Source organism: Ostrea edulis, chromosome 4 (genome assembly GCF_947568905.1).
Source record: "Ostrea edulis chromosome 4, xbOstEdul1.1, whole genome shotgun sequence".
Taxonomy (NCBI): domain Eukaryota; kingdom Metazoa; phylum Mollusca; class Bivalvia; order Ostreida; family Ostreidae; genus Ostrea; species Ostrea edulis.
This window is the reverse complement of record NC_079167.1, coordinates 91349629-91369058: the sequence shown is the minus strand read 5'-3', so window position 1 is coordinate 91369058 and position 19430 is coordinate 91349629. Positions and strand designations below refer to the sequence as shown.

General features: G+C 36.5%; 2 protein-coding genes across 2 annotated transcripts; both read left to right on the top strand.

Annotated features, from left to right (window-relative positions):
• The first annotated feature begins 1036 nt into the window (after positions 1-1036).
• Positions 1037-7996, top strand: LOC125668568 (prostaglandin E2 receptor EP4 subtype-like). Its single transcript, XM_048902848.2, has 2 exons — positions 1037-1819; positions 7724-7996. Exons 1-2 carry the CDS (start codon positions 1037-1039, stop codon positions 7994-7996), a joined length of 1056 nt encoding a protein of 351 aa, XP_048758805.2.
• An 8290-nt stretch (positions 7997-16286) lies between these two features.
• Positions 16287-19216, top strand: LOC130054437 (prostaglandin E2 receptor EP4 subtype-like). The gene is made up of 2 exons (XM_056164287.1): positions 16287-17122; positions 17760-19216. The coding sequence occupies exons 1-2, from the start codon at positions 16340-16342 to the stop codon at positions 18081-18083; spliced, it is 1107 nt and encodes a 368-aa protein (XP_056020262.1). The 5' UTR covers positions 16287-16339; the 3' UTR covers positions 18084-19216.
• The last annotated feature ends 214 nt before the right edge of the window (positions 19217-19430 follow it).

Here is a 19430-nt window from a genome sequence, read left to right as displayed (position 1 = left end):
CTACGTGTATATTTTCCCGCGTTTTCTTTTCTGTGACGTCAAAGTCTGATAACTCTAATTAGTTTACCACTCGGATCACCTCGGTCGATTCCATCTTAACTAATACTAAACTGGTTCCCTGTTGATCTCGCTTCTCTACGGGTACAACAGGTAAGCGCCAATTTTTGACGACCAGGATTCGGGCTGTATCGTTATTTCACGCGTATAACGAGAGTTCCTTTCAAAACAACAACGACGCTAACTTTGACGTCAAAGTCCACTAGACAACGTTACGAATACAGTGAAGTAGGCCTATGCAACGCGAAACTTCGTAACGTAGTGCAGTAGACTTTGACGTCATAACTAGACTACAACGACTCTACCATTCAGAATCTCTCTAGTGAGACATAAAAATCAACTGACCAATGAAATCGGCTCATTTGGGCTCACCAAAGTACCGCTTACCCGTTGTTTGTGTGTAGCACCAATCAGCGGGGAACCAGTTTAGGCTAATATCGAATGTTAGTTTACTTCACTTTGGTATGTCCGACACAAGTAAAGTCTACTTCGGAATAATAAAACACCTATTTACTGACTATTCGGACAATAGCAAGTTTATTGTCCTCCTCGGCAGTAACTACATGTATTTCCCTCGGCTGTGCCTCGGGATATAGTTGTTGTCGAGGGGGACAATAAACTTGCTATTGTTCTCATAGCCAGTAAATAGGTGTATACATTGTACTACAGCGCTGGTGTGGGGAGATAGATTGAATAGAAAGAAATTATTTCAACCGCTAAAACCGGAACTGATGTTACTTGTTATCCCAAAACGAATGCAAATTCCAGAAATGCATCAATAAAATAAATCTACCAAATTTTCTACAAATGTTTTTAAAAAGTGTCCTTCAGATAAATTCATTTCAGTATGTGCTTCAAAAAAGCCATATCTTTTCAGCTGCATGGGTTAAAATGTGGGTTAACCGGAAATTTGAATTCTTTTCCGTTCAAATCTTCCTTGTGCTCCTTGTACGACTGATTGTATGGGAAGTAAAAGAAAATGGCAGCAAACTTCTGTTATTCAACTGATCTTACAAACCTGTCAATAAAACTTTCTAAAACCCAGTCGCCTGTTAGCTCAGCCACCATGTTTACAGCAGGATTAATAGGAAATGGATTGGCTTTAGTAATACTCGTAAGACATGCCGCTCAGCACAAATGGGGTATATTTTACAGGCTTGTTGCAGCTCTGGCGTCCACGGATGTGTTCGGAATATTGACCACGGGACCGGTTGCTTTCGCTGTGTATGATAATAAGTTCAAATGGGTAGGAGGAAAACCGTTATGCGACTACTTGTCGTTCATGCTTATATTTTCCGGCACCGCTACTTTGGCCATCATGACTACAATGTCACTAGACAGGTACTTGGCTCTGTGGTATCCATACTTCTATAACTCCTTACAAAATAAGAGAAGAATACATGTTATGCTGGCAGGAGTCTGGATTTTTGCAGCCTTTATAGCATCTTTGCCTTTGATGAAATTCGGTCGCAACATTCGACAGTTTCCATGCACTTGGTGTCTCTTTGACTACTTTGGAACTCATCCAACAGATAAAGCGTTTTCAATACTGTTTGCATCACTGGGAATTCTTAGCATTATATCGTCATCAATTTTCAATTGTTTGGTTATCTATGCCATTTGCAAGGGGACGCGCAGTGCTCGTCGAGGGAGTATGAAAAGCGTCAAAGGGAAAGAACGCGAGAGAAGGAACGAAGTCTACATTTTAGTATTTTTAATCGCTATCTTGGTTACACATGCTGCTTGTTGGATCCCTATAATGGTAAGTACTGTGGTTGATTCAAAGTAAAATTGCATTTCTTTCACCGTTAATCTAAATTTATAATCTAGTCTTTGTTTTCCGGACAACAGTTCCGTTTTGTATTATACATCATTTTCTTGGCCTTCCGTCCGGCTAAGACATTTGTTCGTGATAACATACACATATTTTAGTTCAATATTTGTATTCACATTAATGAAAAAGAAAACTCATATATATATATATATATATAGGATAAAAATGAAACAGGAAGACGTTTAGTAATTTGAAATGAAAGCGCTAAAGCTTTACTAAACGTCTTCGTGTTTCATTTTCTTTTACCTATATATATATATATATAAAAGTCAAGAAACACAAAACTCGAATAACATTTCACTGTTAGCGCTTTCGGAATTACCAAAGCTCGGAACACACCTTTATCTATCTTAAGAAACTCCCGACACGAAGAAAACGATGTAAACAACGATATTCCTTTTGTAATTACGCATAACCCACGCAACCACAATATTTTTGGAACAGCTAGAAGATTTTTTCCTATATTAGAACAATCCCAAAATCTCAAAAACCTGATAAAAGAATCTCAAATAAAAAACAGCAGAAGACAGGCTCCTAATCTGAAGAGAATTCTAACGCGTGCCCGATTTACTACGGAAAATTCCAAATCCGTGCAAAAATGTGGTGATTCACGTTGCGGTACATGTAATCATCTAGAGGAAGGCAGGGAAAAAATTCTTAAATGCGGCAAAAAATTAACACTAAATTCTAACATGACATGCAAATCCGAAAATGTAATATATTGTATGACCTGCCCTACCTGTAATGAAAACTATATCGGACAAACCAACAAACTGAACGCCCGTTTGCGCGTCCACAAGCAGCAAATTCGCGATCCAAGTATCAGAAATTCGCCATGTTCCTAACATTTTGCCAATTGTGGTCATGGAGATTTCAACATATTTCCATTTTATAAAATGTACAATGACTGCGAAATTTCCAGAGTTACAAAGGAGGAATACTTTATAAAATTGTTTAATCCCAAACTTAATAGAAAATAACTGTGTAAAATTGAACTGAACTCTGTAATTGATTTCCAAGTTTTGTCCAATATTGTGTGTATTATACCGCTACCAGTGTAATTCATTATGACGTCACAAAGGACAATTACTTGCGTCGTGATATGTTGACGTTACTTAGCAATATTATTTCATTTTATAACTGTCTGAAGAGGCATTAAAGCCGAAAGCGCTAACAGTGAAATGTTATTCGAGTTTTGTGTTTCTTGACTTTTATTATTGGATGTATATACTGTATCAAATACCGAATTCTTTATTTACAAACTATATATATATATATATATATATATATATATATATATATAAAAGCACAAAAACCCAACAACACCCTACTTTCTTAAAGTGTCGGATCTGAGAAGATACAAGGCCAGTAAAGAAATTTATAAAAGCACTGAAAAGGCCACGACACTGTTGGTTATTTAAAACTCAAATTTTCGACGCAACCCGCGTCTTTATCAAGAGACATAAATTACATAAACAAATAACACACAAAAACGACAAGTATCGATAAACTACATTGGTGAGAAGAGTGATACACTATTGTACTGAGTGATAAAAATGGTGGTGGTTACGTTGTAAAGCGTGTTTACTGACTATGGTTTAGAGAGTTTGTACCATGGTCGGGTCGGGATGAAAATAAAATTATTCTTGAAAAATTACAGAAATCAGAAAAATTTAGAGGGAAATCTTACAAAACAATGTGATTATGGAATAAAATGGTGGGAAGATAATGATATGGAGTGATTAAGTTCAAAACAATATTAGGTAGTCCGTACCATTGATGATTCGGATATGGTGAACAGCGAAAAATAATGATTGCCAGAAGAACACGATTAAACAACAAACAAAGTCAATCAAAGGACACTGATCTAGCATTAAAATCAACAATCGAATAGGTGAATGGGAGAGAAGTCTAAGGAAAAAGATTCAATAATATTTTTATTTTTCAAGGTAATATATTTTTCAAGGTCAGACAAATTGAAGCCGCATTCTAGAAATTCTGATATCCCAACATAAAGAGCTATGCGAATCCGAATTTATGTTGATTTAGAATAATGTTTTACCATAGTTTAGAGGTCTTAAGATGATATATTAATAAAATACTAGTCTTCAAGGTCAATACATTTTTTTTATTTTAAAATTTTAAAAATGAGAGGGAGAGAGAGAGAGAGAGAGAGAGAGGGAGAGAGAGAGAGAGAGAGCTATAAAATTTCATAATTGTAATGATTTCTTACGATGTTCTAACATAATTAGGAAGTATTGAAGGTCAAACAACAATCGCAATCCTGGGAATCCTCGCTATGGCTAAACAGGGAACTCAAGGTTAAATAAAGGAACTCAAGGTCAGAGCCTTGAAACCGGGGAAACGAATTGTATTTATATTAATCAAACAAAATAAGATATCTTATCGGGTGAATTTTGGCGATTAGGCTATGGAAACTGATTTTAACTAAGGATTTATCCTGGATTCATGCGCGTGAAATCATTCAAATTATTCATTCCACCTGGACGGAATGATTTCAAACGGTGCATCCAGGATTTTTCCGTGCTCTTTCTCTCTGCATCGGTCCATAATGGGTTATGATCAATAACAACCACTTGTATGTCTTGCCAAATGTGACCTTCTTTGTTGAAATGTTCCCCTACGGGTTCGGTCACGCGTTTGGTTTTGATGGTTGATCGGTGGTTGTTGGTCCTAAGTCTGATGTTTGTAGTTTCCCCAACATATTGTTGTCCACATTGTTTACAATTGATGAGGTATATGCAGTTGTTGGTTTTACAGGAGAGTTGACCCAATATTTTATACGTTTTGCCTGTAGTGAAGCTTTGGAACGTTTCTGAATTATGGCTAAATTTGCAAAGCAAACACCGCTTGTCAGAGCAAGTTGAAAAGCCTCCATTGGGTAGGGGGTTGTCTAATCTGGCCCTCACCACCAAATCCTTGATATTCCTGGGTCGTCTGAAGGACACCATTGGTGGCTCACCAAATTCTCTTGCCAATCTAGGATTATCCAAGAGTTTCGGGAAGTTATCCTTTAGGATTTTGTTTAGGTCCTTCAATGCAGGGTGGTAAGTGGTGACTAGAGGTACTCTACAGCATTTCGTTTTCTCCCTGTACTGCAACAGTGAAGACCTGTCGATTGTTTTAACCTCATCAATGGCATTAGTGACAGATAGCGGCTTGTAACCTCGTTTGCATAAATGAGACTTTATTTGTTGACCCTGTCGTTCATAGGATTCCTCACTAGAACAAATTCGTCTGGCACGAATTGCTAGGCCTTTCGGTAAACCCTTGAAAATGTGATGTGGGTGACAGCTGGATGGCATTAGATATAAATGGGCGTCGGTCGGTTTGGTATGGAGATCAAATTCAATTTCACCATTTCTAAGAGTGGATTTTGTATCAAGAAATGTATTGGTGGTATCTGAAATATCCACTGTGAACTTAATATTATGGTGAAATGAATTGACAAAGGACACAAAATTGTCCAGACTTTCCCTTCCTTCGACCCATTTGATTTCTATGTCATCGATGAACCTAAGCCAGCTGAGGGGTTTAGTGGGTACTTGTAGCAAAAGTTGTTTTTCTAGTCTACCCATAAATATGTTAGCATACGAGGGTGCCATTTTAGTTCCCATGGCCGTACCACTTACTTGGATGCACCGTTTGAAATCATTCCGTCCAGGTGGAATGAATAATTTGAATGATTTCACGCGCATGAATCCAGGATAAATCCTTAGTTAAAATCAGTTTCCATAGCCTAATCGCCAAAATTCACCCGATATCTTATTTTGTTTGATTAATATAAATACAATTCGTTTCCCCGGTTTCAAGGCTCTGACCTTGAGTTCCTTTATTTAACCTTGAGTTCCCTGTTTAGCCATAGCGAGGATTCCCAGGATTGCGATTGTTGTTTGACCTTCAATACTTCCTAATTATGTTAGAACATCGTAAGAAATCATTACAATTATGAAATTTTATAGCTCTTTCTCTCTCTCTCTCTCTCTCTCTCTCTCTCTCTCTCTCTCTCTCTCCCTCTCATTTTTAAAATTTTAAAATAAAAAAAATGTATTGACCTTGAAGACTAGTATTTTATTAATATATCATCTTAAGACCTCTAAACTATGGTAAAACATTATTCTAAATCAACATAAATTCGGATTCGCATAGCTCTTTATGTTGGGATATCAGAATTTCTAGAATGCGGCTTCAATTTGTCTGACCTTGAAAAATATATTACCTTGAAAAATAAAAATATTATTGAATCTTTTTCCTTAGACTTCTCTCCCATTCACCTATTCGATTGTTGATTTTAATGCTAGATCAGTGTCCTTTGATTGACTTTGTTTGTTGTTTAATCGTGTTCTTCTGGCAATCATTATTTTTCGCTGTTCACCATATCCGAATCATCAATGGTACGGACTACCTAATATTGTTTTGAACTTAATCACTCCATATCATTATCTTCCCACCATTTTATTCCATAATCACATTGTTTTGTAAGATTTCCCTCTAAATTTTTCTGATTTCTGTAATTTTTCAAGAATAATTTTATTTTCATCCCGACCCGACCATGGTACAAACTCTCTAAACCATAGTCAGTAGACACGCTTTACAACGTAACCACCACCATTTTTATCACTCAGTACAATAGTGTATCACTCTTCTCACCAATGTAGTTTATCGATACTTGTCGTTTTTGTGTGTTATTTGTTTATGTAATTTATGTCTCTTGATAAAGACGCGGGTTGCGTCGAAAATTTGAGTTTTAAATAACCAACAGTGTCGTGGCCTTTTCAGTGCTTATATATATATATATATATATATATATATATATATATATATATACACATTATATTATACATGTAAAGCAAGGAAATAGCAATGAACTCTTAAATAAACATAACTGCCCTAAGTGAAGAAATATTTAATATAAAGCACAGAAAATTTCACTTTATTTTATTTGGATATCCACTTCCGCTCCTACCCGCGAATGAACTCACGACTTGCCTAGATGGTCGAGCTGTCTAGTGTGCTGGATGCATGTTGATAGGAGATTTGGTTTCGCAGGTCGTGAGGTCAACCCTGGGTAGGGGCGGAAGTGGGTATCCAAATAAAGTAAAGTGAAAATTTCTACGGGGTTTGGTGTTTCAACAGTCAGCATTTCGCAAATTCTATTCTATGGTCATTAGAAGGATCTAGTTTGCCAATACAACTTATCATTGGGTCAAATGCTGTCTGACGTGTTTAATACCGATTGTTAGGTCGTTATTGGTAAACTGATTTTGACAACAGATAACTGCGTTTACCTGATCAAGATATGGAACTCACGGCGGGTGTGACCGATCGACAGGGGATGTTTACTCCTGCTACGCTTCTGATCCCACCTCTGGTATATCCAAGGGTCCGTGTTTGCCCAACTCTCTATTTTCGCTATGTTGTATTGCTTGTGGGAGTTATGAGATTGATCACAGTTCGCTATCTTCGCCTTTCATATAAACATAGAATTACCCAAAGGAAATCCACGTGTCTGAGCGGTCGACCGTCAAACCATCTGATTGTCAGTGATGAGGATATATTCCTTGTCACAGTGGCGTGGGAGCGACGGTATAAATCACAACGCCACTAGGACACCAACATCTATTCCGACTGCATTGATCAGTTAATAGAATTCAAGTGTAACATTTCCAAACAAACATACCCCACCCCCAAACCCTTTCAGAATTAGCCACATTTTCTTGGAGAAATGCTATTGCTAATGAAGCCATATCAAATATCCAGTTCAAGTTTAATTGATTAATTCTTGAATCTAATGACGATTTTCTTTTATAGATACGAATTTTTATCAACACATCGGGAAACCCACCAAATTTCAAAGCCGATATTTTAGCCTTTAGATTGGCAGGGGTGAACCAGATCCTGGATCCATGGCTCTATATCATACTGAGAAAAGAAATACTTGTAAGAGTTTACAAATTTTACCGCAAGAAGAGGTATGGTGATGACGCTGACTCCACGATACAAAGCAACACTACTGAACGTTCTTGCGGAAGTATGCGCAGTAATGTGCGTCTTCAATCACTGAGTTTAAAGCAAGATGAATGATGGTTGAAGATATACTCAATATGAATAATTGTTAAATACATACAGTAAAAATGATATGTAGACACAGAAAGGATAAAGTATAAATAGACACAGTAAGGATAATATATCAATAGACACAGAAAGGATAATGTGTAAATAGACACAGTACGGATAATGTGTAAATAGACACAGTATGGATAATGTATAAATAGACACAGTACGGATAATGTATAAATAGACACAGTAAGGATAATGTATAAATAGACACAGTAAGGATAATGTATAAATAGACACAGTATGGATAATGTATATATAGACACAGTAAGGATAATGTATAAATAGACACAGTAAGGATAATGTATATATAGACACAGTAAGGATAATGTATAAATAGACACAGAAAGGATAATGTGTAAATAGACACAGTACGGATAATGTGTAAATAGACACAGTATGGATAATGTATAAATAGACACAGTAAGGATAATGTATATATAGACACAGTAAGGATAATGTATAAATATACACAGTACGGATAATGTATAAATATACACAGTAAGGATAATGTTTATATAGACACAGTAAGGATAATGTATAAATAGACACAGTATGGATAATGAGTGTGGACAGAGTATGGATAGTTTTTGAATAGAAACAGTACCAATCAGAAAATTCTCAAGAAAATGAATTCAAGGGACTCCAATGATGCTTATGTTTCCCAATAGTACATAGCTCTGCGACTTCCCCCTACTCCGATTTATTTCCGTATATAGCTCTTATCCTTGGACGAATTTGGTTCCACTTGTTTGGCACGCTGTTTTTTGACTATATTTAGATCTAAAACTTCATAGTTATTTCGGATTTCACACATTTCGGTTGAGCATCACTGAAGAGACATTATTTGTCGAAATGCGCATCTGGTGCATCAAAATTGGTACCGTATAAGTTTTACATTGCAAACATGTTGAAATTGCAATTAAACTGTTAAGCGTGGAAACAGAACGTAATTTGGGGAAAAAAATGCCTTTGATTCTTCCAATTTATGCAATACTTTAAAAACAGGATTATATATCTGCATATATGCAAGGTGAAGATAACGAACAGTGATCAATCTCATAATTCCTACAAGCAATACAAAATAGATAGTTGGGCAAACACGGACCCCTGGACACACCAGAGATGGGATCAGGTGCCTAGGAGGAGTAAGCATCCCCTGTTGACCGGTCACACCCGCCGTGAGCCCCATATCCTGATCAGGTAAACGGAGTTATCCGCAGTCAAAATCAGTGTGCCAAGAACGGCTTAACAATCGGTATGAAACACGTCAGACAGCATTTGACCCAATGCGAGGTTGTATTGACGAACTAGATCGTTATAACGACCATAGAATTTGCGAAATGCTGACTTCAATCGAGACTGTTGAAATCCCTGTACCATCAACTTGTTTTTCAGTAGCTTACCTCGATTTAAAAACTGACTATACCCAGAACAAGCTCTTGCATATCGAATCAGTTGAGATATATAAACACCATATGCAGGTGATAATGGAATATTGCTACATAAATGTGGGAAGTTGACGATGGAGAAGCTGAAATCATCCCGTTTGTCATACAGTTGAGTTGTTAGTTTGCCATTAATGTCTACTTTCAATAAATATCTAAGTATGAAGCAGAAGTGGACGACTCTGTGGTGTCCTTTATTTCGAGCTCACAGGGATATATCAAATCGACATATGAATGAAAGCTATCATTGTTAATAGACAAAACGTTATCGATATATCTAAAAGTCGAATTGAAGGTCACAGTGAGAGATTTTTTCTTCTCACGTTGAAGTTTTTGAATAAATTCTGCTTCATATGAATATAAAAACAGGTCAGCTAACAAAGGAGCACAATTAGTGCCCATGGGAATTCCAACAGACTGTTGGAAGACCTGATCACCAAAGACCACGAAGATATTGTCAATGAGGAACTCTATATATGTAGCTCTCCGGTAAATATTGGGTCAGACCAGAGATCTACAAACGAAATCATTAGAAGGTGTGGATTTTCTCGTCGCGTGGGCTTTACTGAATGTGTGATGGTCTGTTTGGACACAAGTATGGTGTGAAAATATGTCAGAATTTTTTAAATGTTAAATTTGAATGCCTCAGTCGTGCTCCATTTTTCTGTGCCATACAACGAAGGTTTTTATAATGGGTAGACCTGTAGGGTTCTGGTTTGTCCTAATATTTTCACATCTGCAGATCTACAGCCAAGGATTAGACAGGAGAACCACTCCACTATTATATGTTATCGCTCATCAAGGTCATTCTAATAAACACAATTAAGTACAATGCAGACACAGAGCTCGAAAATTTAATTAACATTTCAACAAACAAGATGTTTGATTCGTAAGACATACCTTAATACAGCACGTATATGTTATATTTCTGATATATGTATATTTGTGTAATGCTTCAAACATCTTCGAGATCGACATCTAGATTATAATTTCCTTATTGATTGCTGTTAATGGTAAATACCTATTCACATACTGTTCTTAAATGTGGAATTTTAAAACAAGTTGTTACACTTTTTAAGATGATAATTTTGTGTATGGGGACAAAGTAATAAATATTTCCCTGTAGTTTAGCAGCACCTCCCACTTCTATTTCCATCCCATCTTTAATGCTTCTTCTACAACATAGATCTATTCTCTCAAATGCATCACTACGTCCATCAGAATCTGCGTATTGGAGATCTTCGGTACTGTGATGATGGTTTTCTAGAACTCCCTGTTCGCTGAGATATCTACGATACATTCAAGAGTAGTTTAAAGAATCATATTATTACATATATTAATGGTTTACTCCTTTAACTCATACATGTATATAGCATCTGTAAATAATTATATTGCACAAATTGTACAACCCATTGAATACATGAAAAAAGTAAAGATAACGAAATGACCAATGAAAGATGAAGACATCGAACAGTGTTCAATCTCATATCTCCTTTAAGAAATACGAAATAGAGAGTTTGGCAAACACGGACCCCTGGATATACCAGAGGTGGTGTATTTTACAGAAGATATACAGTTGATATTAATTACTATTGTAACTTCATATTATGTGGCTATTTTGTTAATCAATTGTACAAGACAGCTGATTCCACAAACATCTTCGCCAGTTGTCTGTACCCTGTCAAACAATGCTAGTGTTTCTTTGCATTACTGATTCTAACTACGGATTGCTCCATTTACTTGATCAAGTATGGGGCTCTCGACGGGTGTGACCGGTCGACAGGGGATGCTTACTCCTCCTAGGCACCTGGTCCCACCTCTGGTAAATCCAGGGTCTGTCTTTCCCAAACTCTCTCTCTCTTGTATTCCTTATAGGAGTTATGAGATTGATCATTGTTCATTATTTTCAACTTTTCATATCGCACTAACTTTTCCAATGTGCAATTAACGTATTCTTTCTGAGTACCACAAAACACTGTGTATATTTTATTGGCTCACTGTTTAATCATTGTAGCGAAATGTAACCCCAACTGAGCTGCTCTAACTTCTTTATGTTTGTGTTTTTTGCCTGTTTAAGTTGATGGGTCTGGTTGATCCGTGCTCCAAACTTGGGCCAAAAACAAATTAATGGTGTGCTTTGTTTCTATGACATGCTTATTACATACCGTTTACCTGTCCAACATACATGTATAAAGTGTAGGACTCACGGCGGTGTGACCGGTCAACAGGAAATGCTTCTCCTAGGCACATTATTCCACCTTTCATGGTATGTCCAAGGCTTTATGTTTGCCCAGCTCTTAATTTTGTATTCCTCATAGGAGTTATGACATTGATCACTGTTCGTTATCTTCAACTTTCCATGCTTTTCAGAAATAATGTAGGTAGGTAAGATTGTATTTTTATTTATTGCACAAAGTATCAAAAACGTCTGCAAATGCAGTGCGTATTTCATACTACGATATCCATATCATTTTTTGTCGTATTAAATTCCCTAGCGTCATCAACTTTTTGGTACCGGAAGTCCCGTGTCACGACAGGTTGTTGGCACCTCAGAAAACACTCACAGCTATGGCTCTGAGCGCCAAGCATAGGTCTAAATTCTCGAAGGGACATAAAAAGGAAATAAACAGAACTTTTTTGAGGTATCCAAGAGCATGACAGGGGAAAATAACGAACAGTGATCAATCTCATAACTTCTATAATGAATACAGAATGGAGAGTATGGCAAACACGGACCCCTGGAAACACCAGAGTGGGATCAGGTGCCTATGAGAAATAAGCACCCCAGTTGACCGGTCACACCCGCTGTGAAACCCTATATCTTGATCAGGTAAACAGAGTTATTCGTAGTCAAAATCAGGGTGCAAATGATTTAATCACGATAATTGGATTTTTAAAAAAATAATGATATTTCCCCATAGTGAGTTTCAAACATGTTAATAATTAATTATTAGTTACTTACAGAGTGGTTGGGGCATACATTTTGTAATACATTCAGAGTATTTTTCCCAAGCTTGCCGGAAAGACCAGATATGTTGCAAATATACTGACAATCAGTCTATTGAATCAATAAATACAGGATGAAAAGTGTTTTATTTTAAGTATTGAATTTTTTTTACTTGTCTACTAAGCCAAGTTTAACTTGCTTGTATGAATCAGAGATATGCTGGACACAGACAATCGAACAAATGTTATGTTGAGCTGTGAATTATGTGACATTTTCTATTTCTGTTTATTGTATTCTCTTTTTATTTTGTATCTTTATTAATCATCTTTTTGAAAACCTAATTGTGTAGTGTTTTTATTTTAATGATACCTACTGATTGACATCATTGTGATAAAACGACAATGACTGATACGTTCCTCTGGAAGTAAGCACATTAAAAATTATGCTCCTGTAATAAACGCGTCTTACACTAGAGAACATGTTGACACACGAGGTTTAGACGCACGCACAACGCAGTATCTTTGTTTCTACATACAGTGTAACTTTTAATACAGAATGCGTCTATGAAGACATACTCAGTGTAAATTATTTTGGTCCTACTGTAATTTTTGTATAGTCGTTATGAGCTTGATGACTGTTCGCTATTTTCACCTTGTTTTATGAGCTTGATGACTGTTCGCTATTTTCACCTTGTTTTAATGTAATACAGAATGCGTCAATGAAGATGTACTCGGTGTAACATTTACAGTGTAATACCTAGTCCTTGGATGAAGATATTCTCAGTGTAACTTCTAATACTTAGTGCTCTAATGATGCTATAATTTAAAAAAAACCTTCTTATATATGGTACTTTAATCCCATAGCAATCCGGTTTAGACTAATTCCTCATTACCCCGTACTTATCGAAAGAAGCGACTAAATGGGGCGGTCCTTCGGATGAGACCGCAAATAACGAGAACCTGTGTCACAGCAGGTGTGGCACGATAAAGATTCCTCCCTGCTCAGAAAAGTAAGCGCCAATCATAGATCTAAACTTTGCAGCCATTCACCGGTAATGGTGACGTCTCAATATGACTGAAAAAATTTCAAGCCCATGTAGTCGCCTCTTACGACAAGCACGGGGTACTATTCTAACCTGAATCCCCGCAATTAAAGGAAAATATGTACATTTTTATTCAAAATCAAAAACGTTTAGGGAAAAAAATGTAAAAGTTTGACAAGGATGTAGCTTACTGAGCTACACTGTCTTCAAGTATTGAAATTATATGATATGAAGCAGGTTGTCAGAAAAAAGCTTCTCTAATTTTTGTAGTTTTTAAAATGAATTTCGACCCCACGACAGGGGTGTCCCTATAAAAATGCTATTGTAAATTGTTCTCAAATTGCAGTCTATCAAAATATCATAATTTTATGTAGGGACAAGTCTGTCCTGAGGACTTCATGACAAAAATTCAGGTCATCGTTAATGGTCAATTTCAGCATAGCGAATAAAAATGTTTAGGTTCAAATTGTAAATTTGAAAAACTTAAAAGATATACTAAAAAGTTGATAGAACCTTGTGACTTTTTCTGAAAACAAATTCTCCCCTATAGGTCTTCTCTTTTCTTCCCTGAATTAATCATTTACAGAAAAATTGACATAATTTGTCTCTATCAGCATGAATGATTAACCTTATCAATGCAACTTCCCCATGAAAGGTGAAGATAACGAACAGTGATCAATCTTATAACTCCCATAAAGAATACAAAATTCAGAATAGGGCAAACGACAACCCCTGGACACACCAGAGGTGCCTAGGAGAAGTAACTTTCCCCTTCCGACATATCACACCCACTATGAGCCCTATATCTGTTTGGGAAAGCGGAGTAATCTGTAGTCAAAATCAGAAAACGGCCCCCATTGGTATGAAACATGTCAGACAGCATTTTACCCAATGACAGGCTAGTAGAAAACTAAATATACGCAGAACTAGTTCTTGCTCAAATATAAATCCGTGGAGTGTCATCCTTGGCTAACAAATATGATTAAATCAATTAATAGACAATAACACCACATGCAGGCGATCATGAAATATTGCCACAGGAATATGGGAAGTTAGCGACAAAGAAGCTGGAGTAATACCGTCTATCATATGGTTGAGCTCTTATTTTACCTTTAACATCTATGTTCAATAAGATATGTAAGTATGAAGCACATGGGGAAGACTGTGTTGTCTTCTGTTTCGAGTTCCTGGGATATATCGAATCGACGATGAATGAAAATTATTATTTTTAACAGATAAATCGTCATCGATACATCTAAATGTCGAGTTGAAGGCCACAGTTAGATTGTTTTTCTTCGATTGATTGCAAGGTGAATATAACGAACAGTGATCAATCTCATAACTCCTATAAGCAATACAAAATAGAAAATTAGGCAAACATGGACCCCTTGATATACCAGAGATGGGATCGGGTGTCAAGGAGGAGTTAGTATCCCCTGTCGACCGGTCACACCTGTCGTGAGCCCTGTGTCTTGATCAGGTAAACGAATTATTGTCAGTGTGCCAAGACATAGGGCTGACGGCAGGTGTGATCAATCGACAGGGGATGCTTGTTCCTCCTAGGCACCTGATTCCACTTCTGATATGTCGAGGGGTCCGTGTTTGCTAAGGTCTTTATTGACATTCTTTGTGGGAGTTGTGAGATTGATCGCCGTTCAAACCTTCACCTTTCATATGCCGGAATATAAGATCGGAGTTTTTTATGTCGAGGAATCTTGCTTATGTTGACGGCATCAATTCCTTTGTTAGAACAGTTTCGTTTAAAGAATTAACGGTATCATTTGGAAAGATTTTCATCTATGACCCGCGGTGGTATAAAACACCCTTGATGAGCAACATCCATAATCATATAATTCAGTACGTATTCGGTTGTTAAAAATCCAAGTACAGATTAGTTTTGGCTTCTTCATATAAGATATTCAAATCTCCTAATGGAATGGAGTAAAGTTTTGTGCGAATATGATATCGACCTAATGAACACTTCAGGAGCCATTCCAAATTTTAAAGCGGATCTCTTGGTATAGAGAATTGCATCATGGAACCAAATACTCGATCCGTGGTTGTACATCGTACTCAGAAAAGAAATGCAGATGAGAATTTATAATTTTTACCGCAAGAAGAGATACGGTGTCGCTTCCGTGACACCTAACCACAGCACTGACAGTTCCCCAGGCAGTGTGCACGGTAATCTACGTCTGCATTCACTGAGTTCCACAAAGAAAAGACTCCTGAAGAAAGTGAATTCAACAGATTCTAGCATCTCAAATGCACTAGAAAATAAGTTTTGATGTTCTAGAATAATGAACAGCAAAAATGATAACTAATGTAAATTTAGGGGCGTGCAACAAATTCTAACACTTCTAATGCAAATGAGGATAATTTTGAAGTTTAGGAAGAATGAAAAGTCTGTCTTTACTAAGAAGAACGTAATACCTCAGTGAATTCGTAGTCCCTGCTCTAAAATATACAGGTGATATTGCATTTTATTTCTTAAGTTACCTATCATTTTATCAGTGGGATATTTAAAACAAAAGCATGTCGTGTTAATAGAAACTACTATAATGCACTACCTGGTGTAAGGAAAGAGAAATAATTCAACCGGTATTGATGTTACTGGTTATCCCAAACCAATGACAATTCTAGGAATGCATCAATAAAATAAAACTCCAAATCACATAAAATATTTTTTTTAAAAGGTTTCCTGCAGAACATCTATTACAGTGTGATACAAAAAAGTCATATCCTTTTTAGCTGTATGTTCATAATGTTAACGATATCATGACTTAAACGGAAATTTGTACGCTTTTCCGTTCAAATCCTTGTACATGTGAGATCAGTTGGAATAACAGCGACTAATTGTATAAGAAAAGAAAATGGCAGCAAACTTCTGTTATTCAATTGATCTTACAAACCTGTCAATAAAACTTTCTAAAACCCAGTCGCCTGTTAGCTCAGCCACCATGTTTACAGCAGGATTAATAGGAAATGGTTTGGCTTTAGTAATACTCGTAAGACATGCCGCTCAGCACAAATGGGGTATATTTTACAGGCTTGTTGCAGCTCTGGCGTCCACGGATGTGTTCGGAATATTGACTACGGGACCGGTTGCTTTCGCTGTGTATGATAATAAGTTCAAATGGGTAGGAGGAAAACCGTTATGCGACTACTTGTCGTTCATGCTTATATTTTCCGGCACCGCTACTTTGGCCATCATGACTACAATGTCACTAGACAGATACTTGGCTCTGTGGTATCCATACTTCTATAACTCCTTACAAAATAAGAGAAGAATACATGTTATGCTGGCAGGAGTCTGGATTTTTGCAGCCTTTATAGCATCTTTGCCTTTGATGAAATTCGGTTGCAACATTCAACAATATCCATGCACTTGGTGTCTCTTTGACTACTTTGGAACTCATCCAACAGATAAAGCGTTTTCAATACTGTTTGCATCACTGGGAATTCTTAGCATTATATCGTCATCAGTTTTCAATTGTTTGGTTATCTATGCCATTTGCGAGCGGACGCGCAGTGCTCGTCGAGGGAGTATGAAAAGCGTCAAAGGGAAAGAGCGCGAGAGAAGGAACGAAGTCTACATTTTAATCTTTTTAATCGCTATCTTGGTCACACATGCTGCTTGTTGGATCCCTATAATGGTAAGTACTGTGGTTGATTCAAAGTAAAATTGCATTTTTTCACAGTTATTCTATATTTTGTTCTTGTTTTTGTTTTCGAATGCTAATTTCGTTGTGTCATGCATCATTTTCCAGGCGTTCAGTCCACCTATAGTATTCGAATGTGATAGCATGGAAATGGTTTACGTCAATATTTACTTGTATATTAAATACAAAATTGACTAATCAATGATAAGGAAACCTCATTCAAAACAGGAAATTCGAATTCATAACATCCATGGCCCGGATATATATAGAAAATATTACATGCTAAAATCCATATCATAAGTCATATCAGCCCGAATGGCCTCATATCAGCTTGTGGGCGAAGAGCAGGTCAGTATTATGGGAGGAAACCAGACTTGCCCAAAAGAAACCCACGTGTCCGAGTGGACGATCGACATACCATCTCATTGTCAATGATGAGGATCTATTTCGTGTCAAAGCGGCGCGAGGTGACTGCGTAAACCACAATGCTACTGGAACACCATTATCTATTCCACCTACGTTAAAAAGAATTAAACCATGTTTTTGCTGAGAAATACAGTGCTAATCAATGCATATCAAATGCTATAAGATCAATTCATTTATTCTTGAATTTAATGATTTTCTTTTATAGGTACGAATTCTTATCAACACATCGGGAAACCCACCAAATTTCAAAGCCGATATTTTAGCCTTTAGATTGGCAGGGGTGAACCAGATCCTGGATCCATGGCTCTATATCATACTGAGAAAAGAAATACTTGTAAGAGTTTACAAATTTTACCGCAAGAAGAGGTATGGTGATGACGCTGACTCCACGACACAAAGGAACACTACTGAATGTTCCTCCGGAAGTATGCGCGGTAATGTGCGTCTTCAATCACTGAGCCCAAAGGAGAAGAGAATTCTGAAGAAAATAAATTCAACAGAATCCAGTGCTACCAATGTTCCCAAATAGTATACAGCACTGCGACTTCCTTCAACTTAGATTTATTTCTGCATAATGCAAACTGTTAAACGTGAAAACTGAAACTTTATTTTAAATTGATTTTAAACCGTCTTATTTATGCAATACTTAGAAAACAACAACATAGGATTAAATAGCTGCAGATATGTAGGTCTCTGTGAAAATATGGGGTCAGACCAGAGAGCTATATAACAAACCCTTGTAAAAACCTTAGATTTACGACACAGAAAAAATGAGCACGATTGAGGGTATGTATTCGGTCGTCATTTATCGTAAACACGGATAATTAACAAAAATTAAAAACGCATAATAATAAATGAAGCCCTTGAGTAATGGGAAGTAATCCTAGTGATTTGTGAAAGCCTATCAGCCCCCCCCCCCCCCCCCCCCGTCCTCGCCACTGATAGCAAAGTGTAAAAAGGGACCAGATTAATGAAAGCCGTGAATTTAATTCAACCCTATTTAAACAATCACTTTTTAAAAAACTGAGATGCCATCCAAATTATTTTCTTGAGGACATTTGTTAATCACGGAGACATTATATACCATAGATCTATCTATTCTCTCAAATGCATCACTACGTCCTTCAGTATCTGTGTGTTGGAGATATTCAGTACTGTGATAATAGTTTTCTGGAATTCTCTGTTCGCTGAGATATCTACATTCAAGAGTAGTTTAAAGAATACTATTTTTAGAGATTTTAATGCTTTACTCCTTTAACCCTTACATGTATGCATCATATGTAAATAATATTATTGTATATGTATTGTACCACGCCATTGAATACTTGAACAATGTTAAGATATAACTAAATGATCAATCTCATGAATACTTCTTGTATGTACAAAATAGTTACTCATTCCGATAAACCAGTTTAAGTTTCAATACTTACACAAATTTATTTTCTGTAGCTGTAACGGAGGAGTATGTTGGACTATCAATTAGAATGGAAAAGAATGATTTCTTCTTAAAAGCATGTTTCTAAAAAAAATTATTATTTTTTCTGCAAAATTAATTCTTTTCATGCCTAAAACAACTTTAAATGTGTTTTTAGTGAAATGTTTAGCGTAGTTGTTTTTTTTAAAGTTTGATAGCTATGAAATTAAAATCTTGCGATATGCATATTTACTTTCGCTATTTTACGCGCCATTATGTGTGACGTCATCTGCGCCCTACGGTTGAAAACATCTATTAGCCATTTCACAAACAGATTAGATTCAATAAACAAAAATATTTTTAAAAAAAACAACAACAAAAAAACAAAAACATTTATCACGTAAAGTGTTTTGTGCCGTGTTACGGTGTACTAGTGGTCGGTAGAAAGGATTTAGACTAAGT